The following is a 21271-nucleotide window of genomic DNA, read 5'->3' on the forward strand; positions in this document are numbered from 1 at the left end:
GATAATGGTTTTGAAAACCCAGTCATAGTATCTCTGAGTTCTCCACTATATAGTTTGTATTTTTTCCTTGGGTATAAATAAACAAGCCATAGGGAGATACTTCCAGGCCATAAAGTATCCCACTCCTCATCAAAATTTCTCTCGATTTAACATCCATTATGATTTTTCCTTGATCCAGCCTTTAATATCTTGCAAAATGATGTTTTTTTTCAACTCCAGCACTCTCCACATTTGCTAGTTAGCACTTATATAATTCTATATGTTACTATACAACTATATCTATTACATGTAATATATAATAATACATATTATATAATTTCTTGATTATACAATCAAGAGACCTGTCTCCCTTATTTTGACGTATTTATTTATTGTAAGCATGGACACGCGAATTCCTATTTTTTTAAGGGTTTATAATTCATTATCCTACTTAAATTATTTTGGTTCTCAGAATGTCCCAGTTTGACCCCTGTGAGCGCCTTCATTCTGGCTCCTGCATCCTTAATAACACCTGTCACTTTTTTGAGCATCTCCTTACATTTTGGCTATGTGTTCCAGGTGCATCTTATATCTTCCCTGCCCCACCCCTGGAATCAGCCACTTCTCTGAGAAGCCGTGATTCCTTTTAATATTAGAGACTAAGATCTGGTCATTGCTACCAGCATGTTTTGTATCTTGGCTCTTAGGCCCACAGAGCTATGAAAAACACATGCATATATGCTATGTACATATACACCAACATATATACATATTTACCCATACATATACTTTTAAGAAATCGAGTTCCCATTGATACCTCCTATTCATCTTCATAAGCTTTTTTCTTGTTTCCGCCCATTCCTTATTTGTGTGTTCTTTCCTCAGTGAGAACCTTGGCACCCAACATCAGCACATTTATTCATTTGCTCAGTCTTCTAATACATCCAAAATTATGTCAGAGTTGCTTTTCACATACCGCTACATAAAACAGACCTCCTTCAATAAGTTCAGGATTTGTTTGCATCACCCAAGACTGAAGGTACATTGTTAAATGTCCATAAGTTATTTAGATTTTTTTTTTCTTTTCAGTGTGGTTATAGTAGTCTTTTGAAATACTGTGAGGTTCATCTGTTCATAGTGCTTTTAGTTTTCCCTTTTTATATTTACTGATTCAGTTTTTTAAATTTGGGGAACGTAAGTATGCTTCCAAAAGTCAAAACTATACAAAAATACATATTTGGAGAATTGTTACTCCTTCCTATGTCTCTTCCACTCCATTCCCCCTCCCCCAACCCCTTGTAGGTATCCAACTTCATTGTTCTCTAGTTTAGCTGTCCTGTATTTTTGCAAAGATAAGCAGACATACATGTGTTTGTTTGGGGTTTTTTCCCCTCCTTTTGTACAGGAAAGATAGCGTGCTATGTGTGCTTTTTTTGAAGTTTGGTTTTTTCCACTTGATAGAATCTTCTGGAAATACTGTTTTAGTTTGTAAAGGTTGTTCTCATTCCTCATTTTTTTTATAGTTGCATAGTACTCCGTTGTGTGGGTACTTCATAGTTTATTCAACTATTCTCCAGTATTTGGATATCTAGGTACTTTTTGTAATTCCAAATAATGTTCTAATGCATCCCCATCAGCAGTATATGAGAATGCCTATTTCTCCATATTCTTACTAAGAAAGTATTATCAAGCTTTTGAATTTTTGCCAGTCTGATAGGTGAGAAGTTATATCTCAGTCTAGCTCTCTCTTATGAGTGAAGTTGAGTGTCTTTTCATATGTTTAAGGGCCATTTTTTGGTCTTTCTTTTTTTTTTCTAATTATCTCTTCATTTTTTTTGCGATAGGATTTTTGTTCTTTTTTCCCCCAGTTTTTTAAAGTTCTTTGTATATGGGAGACTTTAGCCCTTTATCTGTAATATGTTTTCAGATATTTTCTTCTAGCTTATTTGCCTTTTTATGCTGCATATGGTGTTTTTTGCCAAGGAAATTTTTTGTTTGTGTTGTTTAGGTAGTCAGATTTATTAACCTTTCATTGCCTTTGGATTTTGAATGATGGTAAAAAAAAGCCTTTCCTTACTCTTAGGTTATAGAAAATCTTAGGTTATAGAAAAGTTCTAGAATATCTTTGTGAAGGATGGTTTGGCTATGTGTATCAAAAACTGTATGCTCAACCGTTCTAGTTCTTGAAAAATATATATTCTGAGGAACACAACAGCATTCTTCATAATAGTGAGAAATTAGAAACAACATAAATGGCCACCAGTAGAGAACTGATTAGATTAGTAGTTTCCAACCTTACGAGACCCCATGTTTTCTTTTTATAATATTTTTAAAGCCCATTTGCTCTTTAGAAATGAAATACATAGATAACATAACACATCTACACCCATGATGTCAAAGAAACAGAAATAATAATGCCCTAAGTGTAATACAAAGGATAAACAAAAGAGAATAATGAACTAATGTAATTTATTATAAAATAATATGTATCTCAATATGTTTAGACACGATTTCAGTAGAAGACATAATGACTTAAGTAGTCAGATGCTTGCACCCATATGTTGAATCACCGTGAATCTTCAAACTACAAAAGCACAGTGATTCATGTGTGTTGTATTGGTGAGTCAGAAATCCCACAAGCTTGAATAACTCTTGGTAAAGTTCTGAACAAAACAAGATATAATCTCCTGTAAAAGTACATGCAGTTGCCTTCCTGAAAAATTAAATATATATTAAAATTGTCAAGAACATTTTGTATTATAGGTAACATGGAATTAGGTTCTTGGTCATGTAATTATGAACCAACTTTGAATGTCAGGTAGGATATTTGAAAGTTGTACAGGACACAGGTCACTTCTTTGTTGTGTAGGAATGTCTGGAGTCTTGTAGGATATCTAGCATCCCTGGTCCTCACCTGCCAAATGCCAGTAGTGCTCACTAGTTATTGTGGCAACAAAAAAAGCATTTCCTCAGATTTCCAAAATGTCTTCCTAGGGGGCAGTTGAAAACTATTAGGTTAGATGATTGATACAATGGAATATTATTCATTCATTAAAAAGAACAAGGAAGATATACTGTCATGAAAGATGTTGACAGTATATTGTCAGGTGAAAAAAAAAAAGCTTATAAAACAGCACGTATAATATCACTTTTGTTAAAATATATACACACGCATACATCAAGAAAGGCTAGAATTCAAAATAGTAATAGAGGATGACTTTATGCTTTTGTTGTCTAAAGTTTTTTAAAACTATAAATGGGGTTACTTTTACAAAATAATTACTTCTTGACATAAGGGTTTGAAAGCTTTTTACCTTTTTCCCCCCTAAGGAAAGGAAAGCAAGCTTATATCATTAAAAGGATGTGAGGAAGAAGGTAATTTGGTAAAAATGGCACTTAATGTAAAACAGTTTTTGTTCTTCCATGTCAAAATTTAAAATGGGAGAAGTGGGGTAGTTGCTGTTCTATATATTTATTTTGAAGCTGTTGCCAGAAGGATTATGTTTCTTTCCCCTGTTATTTTCCTCCAGGTCTTCATTTAGAAACAAATGAAAAGAAAGAAAAAAAAAATGAAAAGAACAATAATCAGTTGAAGGAGGGAAAGGTGCCTTGAAGAGTGTTTCTTGGGCTTTAGGAAGGAAAATGCTATTACTGAATGTGAGAAATCCTGCCTCAGGCTAAGCAGATTAAATTCTTTCATCTACCTTCAAAGCCTGTGTTTTCTTAGACTCCTGCTGTTCATCACTGAGAACAACTCTGCTAGCTTGCCCTGACTCTAGAGAGGCAGAGTTTGGGGCAACCAGGGACACACATACTTGCTTTTTTATCACTTCAGACAGTTTAAATTTTACTTCTTGCCTTAATATTTCGGAGACAATACGGTCATTGGAACCAGAGGAAGATGAGCCGTGCTCTCTGCTTACCGTGAGAGAAAAGGAGCTTTCCTGGGTTTAAATCTCAACTCAGATATAAGGTAGTATATCACAAAACATATTTAAAGGAGTTTTTCACCCCTACTTTTTATTATGAAAGTTTGTAAATTTATAGAGAAGTTGAAAGAACAGTACAGTTGGCCACTACCTACATTCAACAGTCATTAACATTTTGTCAGATGTGTTTTATCTAAAAACACATATGTGTGCTGTGTAAGTATGTGACATTTTCTTTCCCAGAAAAATAACTAGGAGAGAAAGCTTATGTTTGTAAGTTTCTCTGCAGAGAAATTTACTTAATGCTGTTTAGAGTAGTAGATACTACTATAGGAAGGAACAGAGCTGCCTTGAAAGAAAAAGGAATGTAATTTCTGTTTTTTCTTACTTAGAATGAGCTCATCTGGTCCCCAAGACAAGCTGAGTCTTCTGCACAGCTCACCACCTGTGTAGTTATTTGCAGATTTTCACCTTCTTGCACTTTGGTAATCATAACATGTTTTGAGGCTGATATATTTTTCTTTTTGTTCTAGATGGTCCCTCTGATAAGCCACCTTGCCGAGGTTGCTCCTCCTACCTCATGGAGCCTTATATCAAGTGTGCTGAATGTGGGCCACCTCCTTTTTTCCTCTGCTTACAGGTAACTCTTCCATTCACGTTTTACCAGTGAAAAGTTGGGGAACAGTGCAGGTGGATGACACAGACTGTTGAAAATTCTACATCTCTATATCAGTTTAATGCTCAACACTGTTTTTGCCAGTATATTTAAAGTATTGGGACTACAGGGACGCCTAGGTGGCTCAGTCGGTTGGGCGTCTGCCTTCAGTTTGGGTCATGATCTCGGAGTCCTGGGGTTGAGCCCCGAGTTGGGCTCCCTGCTCGGTGGGGAGCCTGCTTCTCCCTCTCCCACTCCCCCTGCTTGTGCTCTCTCTCTGTCTCTCTGTCAAATAAATAAAAACCTTTAAAAATAATAAAAATAAAGTATTGGGACTACAGGAAACAGAATTGGTGGATTATTCCTTTTGATAGCACCAATGACAGTGTTATTGAAGAGTGATCTTTGGGCAGGTGACAAGGGAACAAATCATTCTGTGGGTGATGATAGTAATAATACTAATTACAAGGGCTTACTTTGTTGTCGGGCACTCTTTTGAGTAATTTACGTGAATTAACCTTTAGTTCATCACTATAACCCTATGAAGTCGGTATGATTATCATCCCCATTTTATAGAGGAAACTCAGGTGAAGAGAGTTTAAGTAATTTGCTCAAGGTCACACAGCAAATACCATATTTTATTGGACCCAAGACGCTATCAATTATAAGTAGCATCCCAATTTTAGAAATGATAAATGGCTGATGGAAGTTCTACTTTTTATTAAAAGATGAATCCTCATTTTAGAGTTTTAAAATATGAAAAAATACATGTCTTAGAATTGCCTAAATAGTTTAAGTTTGGAGCCGGGATTCAAATTTACTCAGTCTGATTCCAGGGCTTATGCTTTATCAAAAGAGGAGATGTCCTAGGAAAAAGTCTTTTTTTCAGATTATTTTTTCCTCTCTGAGGGCCACTAAAGAGCTGTGATCAGGAATGTAACCATCCTCTTGTGGCTGCAGACAACTTTAAATGAATTCTTAAAAACTCATGATAAGAGTAGAGCATCCCCAAACTGTCTTTTATCCTATAAGAAAGCATTTCAAAAAGTAGCTTTTTGGTAACTTACTTTTCCTTTCTTTTGCAGTGTTTCACGCGAGGATTTGAGTACAAGAAACATCAAAGTGATCATACTTACGAGATCATGGTAATGGTGAAGTTGAGGGAATTTCCGTTCATTTGTCAAATATTGTACTGGGAATGTCTATTTTTCTTCATCTCCAAGTATCTCCTTCCCTTTTCTTTCCTCCTCTTCTGAATTAGGTAATCATTTCCTAGTAAGTGTTTTAGGGTTTTATGGATCTGCTAAGGCATTTAAGTCCAAAAATCATTTTACATACTGAGATTTTTGTTTCAAACTTGGAAGGAATTTGCAAGTACTCACTGAGGGGTGCCTGGCTGGCTCAGTCAGTAGAGCATGTGACTCTTGACTTCGGGGTTGTGAGTTCAAGCCCCACGTTGGGAGTAGAGATTACTTTTAAAAAATTTAAAGATTTAAAAAAAGTACTTATTGAAATTTACTGATGTAAGGATAAGACGTACAGTGCATTTTAGGTTTGCTGATAAACAGATAGTAAATGTGTTGTTGCTGTGTTTTGGCTAATGATGTTATTATGTGGTTCATGTGGGCAGTGGTGAAGTTTACCTCTGGCACTCCCTCTTCCTGCCTTGGGGAAATTAGTTACCCTGAGAATGAAGTTATAAAATGAACATTGAGTGAATGGTATCATAGACTGGCTTATAGGCCAGAATAAGACTTGACTGGCACTTGATTGATTGTATTGCCACCTCTAAAGAAGGAATGAGAGGCAGATATTGGTAGCAGCCCTTCCAAGCTCTAGCCGGAAGAATGGGCACTTTAATAAGCCAAAACGAATATCTTGTCTGCTTGGGAGGTGTACATATCTTCATCAAGACAGTTTTGTCAGGGGGCGCCTGGGTGGCACAGCGGTTAAGTGTCTGCCTTCGGCTCAGGGCGTGATCCTGGCGTTATGGGATCGAGCCCCACATCAGGCTCCTCCGCTATGAGCCTGCTTCTTCCTCTCCCACTCCCCCTGCTTGTGTTCCCTCTCTCGCTGGCTGTCTCTATCTCTGTCGAATAAATAAATAAAATCTTTAAAAAAAAAAAAAGACAGTTTTGTCAGTTATCGGAAAATAACAATTCGCCAAGTAATTTTCTTATGTTCAGCCTCCCATTCAGTTGTTTTTGTTTTTGTTTTTTTTACAGGAAAGAATACTGGCTGGGCATCTTAACAGTAATAATTTCACATTGTGAATTAATCCATTTATACTTGTATTAGTTTTCTATTGGTTCCATAACAAATTATCAAAAATTAAGTGGCATAAGATAACACAAATTTATCGTCTCACAATTCTGTAGGTCAGAAGAGCATTAGGCTCACCTAGTTTGCTGCAGGTCCCATAATGTCAAAATGAAGGTGTTGCCAGCCTGGGCTTTCATCTAGAGACCCCAGGAGAGAGTCTGCCTCCAATCTGCTTCCATTCTCATTCAGATTGTCGAGAGAATTCCCTTCCTTGAGGTTGTAGAACTGATGCACTATTCCCTTATTGGCTGTTGGCCAGGGCTTGCTCTCAGCCTCTAGAGACCTTCCTTTCTCCATAGTCAAAGGTAGCAGTGGCCAGGAGTTCTTGACGGTGATTGATGAAAAATGCCTGGAGTTTTTCTGACCTCTTCTGCTTCCTCTATGCTGAGTCTCCTGCTTCCCTTCTTCTTCTTTATTTTTAAAGATTTCATTATTTGATAGAGCACAAGCAAGGGGAGGGGTGGGCAGAGTGAGAGGGAGAAGCAGACTCCCTGCTGAGCAGAGAGCCCGATATGGGGCTCGATCCCAGGACCCCAAGACCGTGACCCGAGCCTAAGGCAGATGCCCAACTGACTGAACCACCCAGGCACCCCCCTTCTTCTTCTTTAAAGGAAATTTTATTGGAGCATCTGGGTGGCTCAGTCGGTTAAGCATTTGCCTTCAGCTCGGGTCATGATCCCGGGGTTCTGGAATCGAGCCCCATATCGGGCTCTCTGCTCAGCAGGGAGTCTGCTTTTCCCTCTCCATCTGCCTACCACTCTGCCTGCTTGTGCTCTCTCTCTTTCTCTCAGTCAAATAAATAAATAATCTTTAAAAAAATAAAGGAAATTTTATTTATTTATTTTAAGTAATCTCTACACTCAACATGGGGCTCAAGCTCATGATTCCAAGATTAAGAGTCACATGTTCTGACTAAGCCAGCCAGATGCCCCTCTCTTGACTCCCTCTTCTACTTTTAAAGGCTTGTGATTACATTGGGTCCACCCAAATTATCTGGGCTGCTCTCCCTATTTTAAGGTCTGCTGATTAGTGCCTTAATTCCATCAACAGGGTCCCCTCACAGCAATATATAGTTACTATTTGATTGAATAATCAGGGGACAGGAATCTTGGGGGGAGAGGGGCACATCTTTAGAATTCTGCCTATCACAGTGCCATCATGTATCTACAAAGTATAGAAAGAGTGAATTAGCATCTCTGAGTCTGATTATTTGTGGGGTCCTGTTTAAGATGAGTTTCTAGGCCTGTAATGTTGAGAGTCAGACCCTGGTCCATAATTAATAAAAGAAAATGCTCCTTAGAGTTCTTGGCAGCCAACTGACTAGCCTTCCCCTACTTCTCTCTAAACACCTTCAGTCTTATAAATAGTTTCTCCACTAATTATAAGATTTGGAATAAGGCTTTTTTTTATATTAGACTTTGTTTTATAGAGCAATTATAGGCTTGTAGCGAAACTGAGTAGAAAGTACAGAGATTTCCCATACATCTTCTGCCCCAATGTATGCACCGTCTCTCCCATTAACATCCCCCACAAGAGTGGTACATTTGTTATAACTGGTGAACCTGCACCGACACCTCATTATCATCCAGAGTCCACATTTACATCAGAGTTCACTTTTGGTGTTGCACATTCTGTAGGTTTATACAAATATATAATGTCATGTATCCACCATTATAGTATCTTGTGGAGTAGTTTCATGGCCCTAAAAATCCTCTGTGCCTTGCCTGGTCATCCATCCCCCCCGACCCCCCACCTCTGAGCGCCACTGATCTTTTTACAGTCTCTATAGTTTTGCTTTTCCCAGAATGTCATTATAATTGGAATCATGCAATATGTAGTCTTTTCAAATGTGCTTCTTTCACTTGGTAATATTTAGGTTTCCTCCGTGTCTTTTCATGGCTTGATTGGTCATTTCTTTTTAGCACTAAATAATACTCCATTGTTTGGACATACCACAGTTTATTTATCCATCCACCTACTGAAAGACATCTTGGTGCTTCTAAGCTTTGGCAATTATGAATAAAGCTGTTATAAACATCCATGTGCAGATTTTTCTGTGGACATAAGTTTTTAGCTCCTTTGGATAAATATTAAGGAGCGCAATTGCTGATCACATGTTAAGGTTGTTTAGTTCTGTGAGAAACTGCCAGACTTGTCTTCCCAGGTGGCTGTGCCATTTTGTATTCCCACTGGCAACAAATGAGAGTTCCTGTTGCTCCACATCTTCACCTGCATTGATATCAGCGTTCTGCGTTTTGGCCATTCTAATAGGCATATAGTGGCACCTCTTCATTTTAATTGACGTTTCTCTGATAAGATATGATGTGAAACATCTTTTCATATGAATAATTTTTTTTCTCTTGTCAACTGCAAAATGAATGAAGGATTGGGAAAACGTGGTCAAAGTATCTATGACTTTGAGTTCATTTCACCAATGTATCAGATCTTCAGAAAACTGGTTTATTCTGCCCAAATTCACCCAAAAATGCCTAGAACCAGAACAGAAATTTTTTCCTTTGAATTGTTTTCACAATTCCTTACAGGATACTTCAATATAGGCTGGGTAGAATAATGATTATCCACTGTAGGAAAACTGAGCGTGCATTCTCTCTAGCTGTTCTGGGCACCATGCCTTCCACATAATGCTGAAGGCACTAAGTCTCACTCAAAGGCCAATTAAGTCTTCTGATTACATCATCCTTTTCTCACATATTCAACACCCATACAAACACATTTCAGAATTCTGTCCTTTACTTTGGGGAGTTTTGGGAGGTTACTAATACTCTCTTTTTTTCCTGCCAGTCTTATCTGTTCCCAGATAAGGAAAAGAGGAATCTTTCCTTCTATAGGAGTGATGACCAAATTTTGGCTTTCTACACATGAAGCCACTAAAAACTTGATTTGTGTGTGTGTGTGTGCATATGAAGCCACAGAAAACTTTAAATGGTTTTTAGTACTTTTGTCATCTCACAGTGTTATATTTTTGGAAGTTACTCATGCTGTGGTGGGTGGTGCATTAATCAAGATTTCTGAGTTCTATGCCTATTTTTGCCTTATAATTCTTAGAACCTTGAACAAGTCAAGGCACCTCTTTCTGCCACACCCTTTATACCAGGAATTTTAAACTTTAGTGCCTAAGAATCACCTGGGAGCTTCTTAAAATTGTAGATTCCTAGGCCCTACTCTTAGCAATTCTGGTTAGTAAGGCTGAGATTGGGTCCAGAAATTGAATAACACTGATTCAACTTTAAGAAAAACTCCCTTCTGACTATTTAGTTTTTGGTGTAGAAAGTTTTTCTTGGGGCGCCTGCGTGGCACAGTGGTTAAGCGTCTGCCTTCGGCTCAGGGCATGATCCTGGCGTTCTGGGATCGAGCCCCACATCAGGCTCTTCCACTATGAGCCTGCTTCTTCCTCTCTCACTCCCCCTGCTTGTGTTCCCTCTCTCGCTGGCTGTCTCTATCTCTGTCAAATAAATAAATAAAATCTTTAAAAAAAAAAAAAAAAAGTTTTTCTTGTTTAGCTTGCAGTAAAGTTGGTTAGGACTAATTAATTTCCAGTAAAGTTGGTTAGGACTAATTAATTTCCTGAAGTACAGTTGTAGAAATAACATAGGCTCTTCAACTGTGAGTTTTCGTATTTGTATATATTTATGCCATTTGCCAGATTATTACAAATATAGACATAGACTGAATATATGACATAGACTGTTCTTTTGGATCTCATGGTACCTCATGTGCTGGGCATATTCAGAGTATGTGCTCAGATAAAAATGTGTTACTTATTAGCAGTGTAATTTCACAAATCATGGAGGTTTGTGGGGTTTTTTTTGTCATCAACAGAAGGTATAACAATTTCTAAATGCCCATGTAATCTGAAGACCTCTCCTGTCACCTTTTAAAAATAACTTATTATAGAAAATCCAAAAAAATTTTTTTATGTACACCCTAAAATAGAATGGTGTTTTAGTTATCTGTTGCTACCTAATAGGTACTTCAAAACATTGTGGCTTAAAATAACAACTATTTTATTGTCTCCCATAGTTTTTTGGGTCAGGAATTCAGATTGGGCATGGCGAGGGTAGCTTTCATTTCCACATGATGTGCTGAGGCTTGAAGTCCACAGGGCTTTTTTCACACTCTTGGTATCTCAGAATGGCTTGCATTGGTTGGGAGACAGCTGGAACTTTTTTTTTTTTAAGATTTTATTTGAGAGAGAAAGTCTGCAAGCAAGCTGCAGGCAGAGGGAAAGAGAATCCGAAGCGGACTCCGCACTGAGTGCAGAGCCCACTGTGGGGCTTGATCTCAATGACCCTGAGATCGAGACCTGAGTCGAAACCAAGAGTTTGGCCACTTAATCAACTGAGCCACCCAGGTGCCCCCAGCTGGAACATTTTAACTGTCTGGTTCTTCTCCAGGTAGGCTTTGTGCCGCTCCCTCTCCCTCAGGCCTCTCCACAGGGGCTTTCCAGCAAGGAGGCTGGGTTTCTTACATGGTGGTTCAGGGCTCCCAAAAACATAGAAATGAAAGCTGCCAGGCCTTAAGCAAGTCACGGGTCCAGCCCATATTAAATGGGATGGGACTGCAGCAGGATGTGAATTCTGGAAGTTAATGGGGAGCTACAATTGTAACCCAACTCCCACATACAGTACAATGTAATAAAGTCCCATGTACTTGGTACTAGCTCTTAAAATATCAACCCATAGCCTATCTTGTTTCATCTAAAGCCCCACTTCTTCAGATTATTTTGAAGCAAATCCCCCAGACATCTTATTTCATTTATAAATGTTTTACTAGATCTCTCTAAAATTTAATTCAAGTCACTTTTCATTATTCCCCAGTCATGTCATAAAAGCTTTTTAAAAATATCTCTGCTCCCTTCTCTACCCCTGAAAATAATTACTGTTCTGATTTTTATCACCATAGATCAGTTTTGCATATTCTAGAACTGCATATAAATGGATTCATACTGTATGTACTTTTGTTTCTTTTTTCTTTCAGCATGTTTTTGAGATTTATTCATGTTGTGTATAGTAGGTCATTCCTTTTTGTTATTGAATATTATTCTGTGGTATGAATATGACACTGTTATTCTCCCATTGATGGACACCTGGGCTTTGCCTAGTTTTATGCTATTATGAATAAAGCTGTTATGAACTTTCCTGTATAAGGCTTTCTGTGGTTACATGTTTTTTTGTCCTTGGATAAATACTTAGGAGTGGAATTGCTAGGTCATAGAATCAGTGATTATTCATATTTAACTTTTAAGAAACTGTCAAGAAGTTTCCTAAGTGGTTGTAGTATTTTACACCTCTGCCAGCAACGAATGAGAATTCTGATTGTTCCACATGCTTGCAAACTTTCGATATTGTTGCTTTCTTCATTTTAGCTATTCTAGTGGGTTTCATGAATGTGTAGTGATATCATAAATTTTTAAAAAACTTTTACAATTTGTTTTAATTGCGATATAGATAAGGTCCATACATTCCAGTTGGTTGCTTCTTACATGTTTTCTGTTCTGTGGGTGTTCCACTCTACCTGTCCCCCTTCCCTCACTCTTTCTCTTGTTTCTTCTAGTTTATTTGAGTTTTTAAAAAACATAAGTTCTCTAATAGATATTGGTACAGTGTGAATTTTGCTGTTAGCATGTTCTTTGGCCTTCTGTGTTTCCTATAAATCGGTAGTTACATATGGCAGCTGTGTCAGATTCATTTATGATCATTGTGTAGATCTGTCCATCAGGGATTGCAGAATAGTTATCTTTTAACCCTAGCACTAGCACACTTTTTTTTTCTTTTTTTTAAAGAGAGTACGCACACAATAGGGGGGCGGGGAGGGGAGAGGGGCAGAGGGAAAAGGAGAGAGAGAATCTAAGCAGGCTCCATGCTCAGCGCAGAGCCCGACATGGGGCTCAGTCCCACGACCCTGAGATCATGAGTCAAATCAAGAGTCAGACGCTTAAGTGACTGAGCCACCCAAGTGACCCCCAGAACTCCTTTTAATTTATGAATTAAAATAATTCAATAAAAAGAAATGTCTCATCTCTGTGGCCACCCTGAGGTAAAGTTCATACAGGAAACGCAGATAAATACCTGATTATTTCACTTTATTTAGTAATTTTGAAAATATGAGTTGGTTCCCTGGCATCCTCTAGAAATTTAGAAGATTTATGTATTTCAATCCTTTGCAGTTATTATCTTTGTTAATGCTCAAAATGTTCCATCTTTGGTTAGTGGGAGCCTCTACAAGTTGTCCTCTGAATCCTTTTGACATGACCCTTAGAGGCTTTGAGAGCCTCTTTGCTTTCCATTAGGACAAAATGTTCTAGTCTCATCTGGTACATTTTCTGACTTGAACCTAGAATCAGGTCTTTCTTCAAAGAGCCCTGTTTCCTTTAGTGGGAAACAGTATTTAGTGGCTGTGTACTGGGCATTAGAAGTGTTCATTGCTACTGGGTTGGTCATTGTTTCCAGACTTTTTCATCGAACAGTGTTAGGAAATTATTCTTCTCAGACAAAGTACATTGTAAGTTCATACTAAAATTTCAATTCAAATATAAGACTATAAGGTTTTTACATAAGCATAGATCTCATATCTCTATCTTTATAAACCCCAAGCCAGAAATCCCGCTGCCCAATGACACCAGCGAGATTACTTACTTGCTTTATCTCATAACACATCCACATACAATAACCTCAGGATAACTATACCAACACTCCTGAAAACAGTGTAAGACTTTTTTTTTTGGCGGTTCTTTTTACTTCTAAGGGGTATTCTACTAGAGATATATAATCAAATCTCTGTGTTTTAAAGTCATGTGGGATATTTCTGTGATTATGCCTTAAAATTAACTCATAGGTTTATTTGTTACATTTTGCTTTTGGCTCTTAGGATTTTAAATTTAGAAGTTAATGTACAATATTTATATTTCAAAGTCAGATCTATAAAACAAGGAATATTCAGAGAGGTTTAGCTTCTATTCCTCCCTTCCCCATAGGTAACCATTTTTTAAAAAATGTATCGTTTATATGTGTATATAAATATACACATATTTATATTGCCTTCTTTCTTAGCTAAATGGGAAGATACTATAATATTTATCTCCACATTTGTGCTAAGTTTCAAAAATATTTTGGGGTGCCTGGGCGGCTCAGTCAATTAAGCGTCCAGCTCTTCATTTCAGCTCAGGTCATGGTCTCAGGATCGTGGGATTGAGCCCCATGTTGGGTTCCATGCTTGGCATGGAGTCTGCTTGAGATTCTCTCTCTCCCTCTCCCTCTGCCATTCCCTCTCCTTGCTTACTCTCTCTCTCTAACTAAATAAGTAAAATCTTCAAAAATATATATGTCTACATGAGTTACATGGCATTTCTGAGTGATAATGTTTATTGGAGGTTCTTGTAGTTAATGGTGGAAATAGAGGTGGGAGAGATGGACAACTAATAAGAATATACTTTAGGTACCTCTCAAAACCATGAGAATGACAGTCATTTGAGTATGAATTAGCATTACATTTCAGGTTGCTGGGTTCCATTTCTGCATCTGTTCTTAGGCAAAACTTTTTCTTCCTTAGACCTCAGATTTTCCTGTTCTTGACCCCAGCTGGACCGCTCAAGAAGAAATGGCCCTTTTAGAAGCTGTGATGGACTGTGGCTTTGGAAATTGGTAAGAGCTTGGTGTTAAGGGTTGTCCTGCCCTAGTGGGCTCAGAGAGGGTAAAGGGAGGAACCTCAGAGAGGGTAAAGGGAGGAACCTCAGAAAGAGGAGTTTGGGGGCCATATGTTACTTTTCTGTTGACCCATGACTTAGAGATACGTCCTCTTCCATTCTGCATGTTATTTTCCATGGCTGAAATGCCTCACAGAGATATGGTATGTTTAGTTGTCCATGACTGGGCAGCTCTAAAAGGCCACTTTGGATATATCAACACAGGGAAGGTTGGTTCTTTCTTTCTGAATACTGGGGAAGTTTAGACTTACTAGTTATTGCTCCTTTCTGATTTTAGGAATTTTTCTTGACTATAGATACCCTCATCATTTAAGTGAGTCAGACTTTAGGTAGATGGCCATAGCTTACTTGAGACTTGAGTTTGGGAGACCTGTTACTTGCATTCCCTCTTTTTAGCTTGCAGATAAGTCCAGGCCTGGCAGAACTGAATAGCAGTCATTGCTGTTGCCCTAGGAGGCAATGCCACCTAATAATAATACTATCACTTTCACTTTTACCTTTTGGGAATACTTTCACACTGATGATTTCATTTTGTGAAATAGATAGTAGGGACATTATTAAATTATATTTCGTTCATGAAGTATCTGAAGCTTAGGGAGTTAAGATCATTCCTCATGATCACATAGCTTATTAGTGAAGGACTCCTAACTAGATCCTCCCTGTCCTACTTCCTAGTATAAGTAATCTGTCCTAATAGTCATAGAATATACTGTGCTACCTCCATTGTGTCCAGGGCCCTGAAGAAGGAAACTTGGAGTTCAGTTCACATTTTGCTTGTATTTATTCAGCATTTAGTAAGCGTCATAAAATATTGTGTACTATGGGGAGTACCAAAGAAGATAGAAAAAGTGATCACTTGTGAGGAGCTTGCTAATCATCTTAGGCCTAGTTTTTCATTTTTTGCTTGCTATTCTGATGTTCTAAAATGGACTAGTCCTCTCTGTTCCCCTTCCTCCTTGGTAAAGACCATCCAAAAAAAGAGACTATTGTTTCTCTGTCAGCTGTGAGTAAGACACTAATCTTGGTGGTGAGGGTGGTAGAGCTAAAAATTATGACATGTATCCTGCCCCCAAGAAGCTTATAATCCGGTAGGGAAATCAAAATATATATGGGGACGATTGGAGTACACGAAGCAGAGCATAGTGGTGCCTTAGGAGACGGGCAAGGGAAGTACTGGAGAGGAGAGAGGTCAAGAGGGAACTTGGAGAGCTTCCACCTCTCCTCCTCCCGCATCTGGGCTTAGGAGTCAGGAGTCTGAAGTACAGATTCCGGCTTTGTGCACTTACATGTTTTATTTTCTCAAGCAAGTTTCTTAATCTCTTTGGGCCTCTTTTTTTCATCTGTGACACTGAGATAGTAAGCACTCAACACTACATGGGTAATACTAGGATTAACTTAAATTACGTCGTGAATGTTTCTAGCCTACTGCGTGGCCTCTAGTAAAGAAACGTTTGTTGACGTGAAGTGTTTTGTAAACTATAAAACATTATGCAAATATGAAACTGTACTTATGTACATTTTGAGTGTTCCGAAGTGGTTTATTATAGCAGTTCTTTTCCTGAGGCCTAGCTCACACGGAAATTTACAAATTTCCTAATGGTCTTCCTTGCCTTTGGGGGAAAGGAAGGTTCTTTTCTGATATTTTTGTATCTTGGAATAGAATCTGATTTGGCACATCAGATTACACCAATATTAAGCTTATATTTCTCTTGTTGTTCAGCTGATATCTCCATGATACTGGTTTGGAGGTAACAATTTCCAGACATTTATTTAGATGGGACTTAAAATATGGAAAGAACAAACCATGCTTTGACGACTCTGTATAAATGGTCAGAGCTCTCGCTCTTCCTCACGATCCTCTAGGCAGGATGTAGCCAATCAGATGTGCACCAAGACCAAGGAGGAGTGTGAGAAGCACTATATGAAGCATTTCATCAATAACCCTCTGTTTGCATCTACCCTGCTGAACCTGAAGCAAGCGGAGGAGGCAAAAACTACTGACACGGCCATTCCGTTCCAGTGTAAGTCCTCCCTGTATTGGTAAGAGATGCTTAGCTCATCGTCCGGCCCTATTGCAGGAGCAGATAAACAGTGGTTTGGGCACCTGAGGAGCTTGTGGAAGATGGGAGGAGTTGGCATGGCAGATACTGAGAGTCAGGGCTATAATGGGGCAAGGAGGGGTCGGAGTTCCGTACCAGAAATCCCGGTGCCCAGAGACAGTGTGTAGGCCCACCCACTCTGAGGCTTAAGAACATGTCCGTCAACTTTAATGCTTCTGCGGATAAGATGTCCAAAATGAGCCAAGCTTCCATGCTTTGGAGGGTTTACTATTATAGGTATTAGTTACTTAAGAGAGTCCAGTATTTGATTCATTATTATTAATCATCCCAGTGTTAAGTCCAAGAAGCAGTTTGTTAGTTTAGTTCACTTAGTTATGATAGCAATAGCGAACTTTTTTTTTTTCTAATTTCATGTGGCTAAGGGACTCATGGGTCTTCTAACAAAACATAACTAAAACCATGGTGAATTATAAATGGACATATTTGCTGAATGATTCCCAGAAGCACAAGTAATGAGATACAAATGTTTTCTCCACCACCACCACCCCCACCCTGCCCTCCCCGCCCCTTTCCTCAGACTCTGTAGAAGCAGTTTCATAGCTGACTAACTCAAAGCCTGATGGTACCTGTTTGCAAAACACTTTGGATGGTAGCATTTTGTTTTCAGATCCATTAGATCATTTGTTCCTCATAGCAACCCAGTGAGATAGGCAGAGCAAGTGCTTTTGCTTTATACATGAGGAAACAGATTCAGAAAGGTTAAATAATTTGTGCCTCGTGGGACTAAAAGATATTAGAGCTGGGACCCAATTCCAGCTAACTTCCAAATCCTGTGGGGTTTTTTTGCTCAGTTGGGTGAGATTTGTAAATTGATATTGGTCCTAAGGGGTAAGGGAACTGAAGCAGACAGGGTAAATACTTATGTTCTGTAATATGAAAGAGGAGATCCTTGGTTTTCTATTATGTTAAGAAAGCACAAATCAGAAGGAATATCCCTATTTTATTTAGAGAATTCCCTAAGTCTTAGTTTCCTTTTTAAGAATCCAGTCTGTTTCCGTAATACTTTATCTTTCTCACTTTTCCCTTTATAAAAATGTTTTGAATTTTATTTATTCTCTCAGACACTGTTTTTTTCCCAAACAAAAATATTTCAGAGTGTAAATGAGGATGATCTCTCTGTCACTTTTTCATGCCAATATTTTATTATCTAACTAAGAACCTAAATTCTTCCAGCTGCAGATGACCCTCCCCGACCTACCTTTGATTCCTTGCTTTCTCGGGACATGGCAGGATACATGCCAGCTCGAGCAGATTTCATCGAGGTAGGAGAAACTTGTTTTTGTTTCACATGAGGCTTATATCTCTTACCTGTAGGTCCCATACCACTAAAAAGAGATTTTCGAAGCACTGTGATTTATAGGGCCTTACGCAGCCACATTTTCTTCCATTTGAGTGCCTTTTCTCATTTGTAACATTTTCACATATAAAATGTAAAAGTTTTACACACCAAGAACCTATTTCTTAAGTTGCAAAGATGATGGCTCTCACTTCCTTACGGGGTTTGTGTAGTCTGGTTCTCATTCTACCCCTCGGGCATTTCAAAGTTGTACAATGTCAGGGGTTGGCAAACTTTTTCCTTTAAGGACCAGATAGTAAATATTTTTTGTAGACTGTCAAGTCTCTGTTGCAACTAAACTTTGCCATTACTGTGCAAAAGCAACATAAGTAATGTGTAAACAAATGAACATGCCTGTGCTCCAGTAAAACTTTATTTACAAAAACAAGCAGTGGGCTGAAATTGGTACATAGGCTGTAGTTTGCTGATCCCTGTTCTGTAATCACAGGTATATAAGGCATTATGAATGTGTATAAAAACTGTATGTTCCTTGTTCATCCATGGAGTTAAAAGCCATGTGAAAGTAATTACAAATCTCTTGATTTATCATCTGATCCACCATCACAAGGCTCCTGGAGATTATTTGGAAGTTTAGCAGACTACAAATAATTTTGCCAGTCATACGCAGGTCAGCATTTTGTTCGTGGCAGCTGATATTGTAGAGCTACCCCATAGACACTGCTGCTACAAATTGTACTCGTTGAGTCGAATATGAATAAATCTACCCATTGAATTATATAAGCAACATCAAATACAGAGAGCCCTCAGGAGGTAGTAGAAAGGTAAATGAATTAATGTAGACGATGTTCTTATCTAAATACTTGATGGCCTATTCAGAGTTAGATTTCTCCGTTTAGATTTATAACAGATTACTTTTAATTTTTAGCACACTAGGTTTGGCTTTATTCCTGGACTCCTAACTTTCTCATATTTTTGCTGTCTCTACTGCCTGAAAGCCTCTCAAGATTTTTCCCAGGACTTCTTCTTTCTTACAGTAGTATCTGACCATGTACTTCTCCATTCAGTACTTTTTAACAAGTGTTTGTTTCTTCTCTGTTTGCTTCTAAAGCATGGCTACTGTGAAGGCATTACTCAAAGCTGATGGGTTTGGGGTGGGAATTTTTTTCCCCCAAACAGGAGTTTGACAATTACGCAGAATGGGACTTGAGAGACATCGATTTTGTTGAAGATGACTCGGACATTTTACATGGTAACATTTTATTTCAGCACACGTTTTTATCGATTGTAAAGTACGTGGTGACACTGTGTTGGGTGCTAGGAGTGAATAAGGATGAATAAAACAGGTTCCCTGCCCTTACGGGACTCAACACCTGGTGGGGTAAGTTGCTGAATTTACCCTGTTGTTGTGTTTTGACCACAATGAAAAAGATCATTTGTGATGAGGGTGGGAATGTGGATCATGTAATGGTGGTTGGTATCCTGGTCTTGGACTATGTGATCTTTCTTTTGACTGAGGTAAGCCTACACGGAGGTAGTTGGTTGAATGGCTCTCATTGCCTCCTTAGAAGGAAGGGAGTCAGTGTGAACGCTTTGGGACTTCAGTAGCAACCGATGACGCTAGACGGTCACTGTAATTTGTTACCCCAAATTTCACTTAGCAGGGAAAAGAATGGAAGTTCTTCAAGGGTTTTTAGACCAAGATAGGGAATTTGTTTCTCCGTACTGTTGATTCTTAGCACTTCGGAATTCTCACCTAAGATTAGTCCTCTAAGGATTTGTGTCCATTCTTGTGTTATAACGTAAGTAGTTAATGCCAGCAGGGCTCTTAAAAGTGGGGGGTTAGACTTTCATTGAATCTCTTTTTTTCCCTTAAATCTATATCCCAGGTGGGAAAGGCAAGTAGAATCCTTGTGGAATTATAAATCAAGTTTCTGTATTGCATTAACAGATACTCCGTCACTAAAAACTGATACTCTGTCACTTGCTGCTTCTCTCCATACAAGAGCCATTTAGGTGTCCCTTACACCAGATCTTAGACTGAGAGAGAGTCTTCATAAAAGTTTTACCTTCAGGATTTTCTGTCTACGTATTTCTTGAGCTGTTTTCTTCGCAAAAGTTCATTCCTCCCCTTTTCTCCCACACAGCTTTGAGGAAAGTGGAAGTGACGCAGATGGAGCTAAAAGAGGAAAGCTTGAAAGCAAACTCCTTGAGCATTCACTAGATACACTGTATTTGTTCAGTCTTCCACGTCAGTCTCTTCTTTTCCAGCCCAGTAACTGGCGTGCTGGTCTTTATCCCCTCTGGCGGCGGTGCCTGGACTGCCGTGTGCAGATTGCCTCTCAGTGTTGGTCAGACACACCAGCTTTAATTAAAATACTATTGTTTCCTGACTTGCATCTTTCTTATTCAGAATGAAAAAAAAAGTAGCTCCATAAATAATCTCCCTTTTAGTACTATTCAAAAGTACCAACTTTTGAAAGTCAGCATTTTTCATGTCAGTAATGGCTCAACTATGTCAGAGACTTGCCGAATCACTTCTTCCCAAGGTCTTCATTCTTTAGCCTCCACATTATCAAGAAAACTGTGGTAATGGTTGGTATTTAATTTCACTCTTCATTCTTTGTAGAAGGTTTGCAGTTTCTTCTGGTACACTGCGGTCCTTTCTGTAACTAAGTAGGGGCAACAGGAAAAAATCAGAAAGAAGCTGTTGATTAGCAGTTTTTGTTTCAGTTAGCATTTCAAACCTAGAACATACTTTAGTTTCTTTGTGTTCTTCCTGTAATTTCTACAGCCTGGTGAGGCACTTGATTCTAGTTAATTTGAACATTAGAATCAAAGCATCAGTTACTGACTGTTACAATAAGCAGCTTGAACAGAATGTAAGTAATAAGGCCTGCCTCCTTTTTCCCTCCCTTAGTGGCAAACTATAAGATGTTCAGATGGGTGCTTTTTAAAATATGTTAACCTTTGAAAGAGGGTTAGCAGTGCTTGAGATCAAAGGGGTGACTTGCTGGTGCCACAAAAGGAGCCTTTGTTTATGGTCTAGAGTTCTTACTTAGCTCCTCTGGTGGCATGACCCACTGTCCAGTGTTGTGTATGTGTGGCCCCTGAGCTGAGCACTTTCCCCCAGAATACTCACTGAAGGGGAGGGACTGGGAGCCCACTCCCAGTGGCGAGAGGTTTTCTTGCCAGAGACAGGAAGGAATGAGAAGGAGCTCTTTGACCACACCTGGAACAGAGAGGGGC

The 21271-nt window shown here is 38.7% G+C and overlaps 1 protein-coding gene across 5 annotated transcripts in view; it reads left to right on the forward strand.

Annotated features, from left to right (window-relative positions):
* TADA2A (transcriptional adaptor 2A) overlaps positions 1 to 21271 on the forward strand; it is a 68164-nt gene that overhangs the window by 24368 nt on the left and 22525 nt on the right. For all 5 annotated transcript variants that reach the window (XM_040640954.1, XM_040640955.1, XM_040640956.1 and 2 more), the window contains 6 exons: positions 4442 to 4548; positions 5649 to 5708; positions 14455 to 14546; positions 16472 to 16629; positions 17902 to 17990; positions 19202 to 19274. In XM_040640954.1, coding sequence (XP_040496888.1) covers positions 4442 to 4548; positions 5649 to 5708; positions 14455 to 14546; positions 16472 to 16629; positions 17902 to 17990; positions 19202 to 19274 — 579 coding nt within the window. The remainder of the gene's footprint in view (positions 1 to 4441; positions 4549 to 5648; positions 5709 to 14454; positions 14547 to 16471; positions 16630 to 17901; positions 17991 to 19201; positions 19275 to 21271) is intronic.

This window comes from Ursus maritimus, unplaced genomic scaffold (genome assembly GCF_017311325.1).
Source record: "Ursus maritimus isolate PB19 unplaced genomic scaffold, ASM1731132v1 scaffold_24, whole genome shotgun sequence".
NCBI classification, from domain to species: domain Eukaryota; kingdom Metazoa; phylum Chordata; class Mammalia; order Carnivora; family Ursidae; genus Ursus; species Ursus maritimus.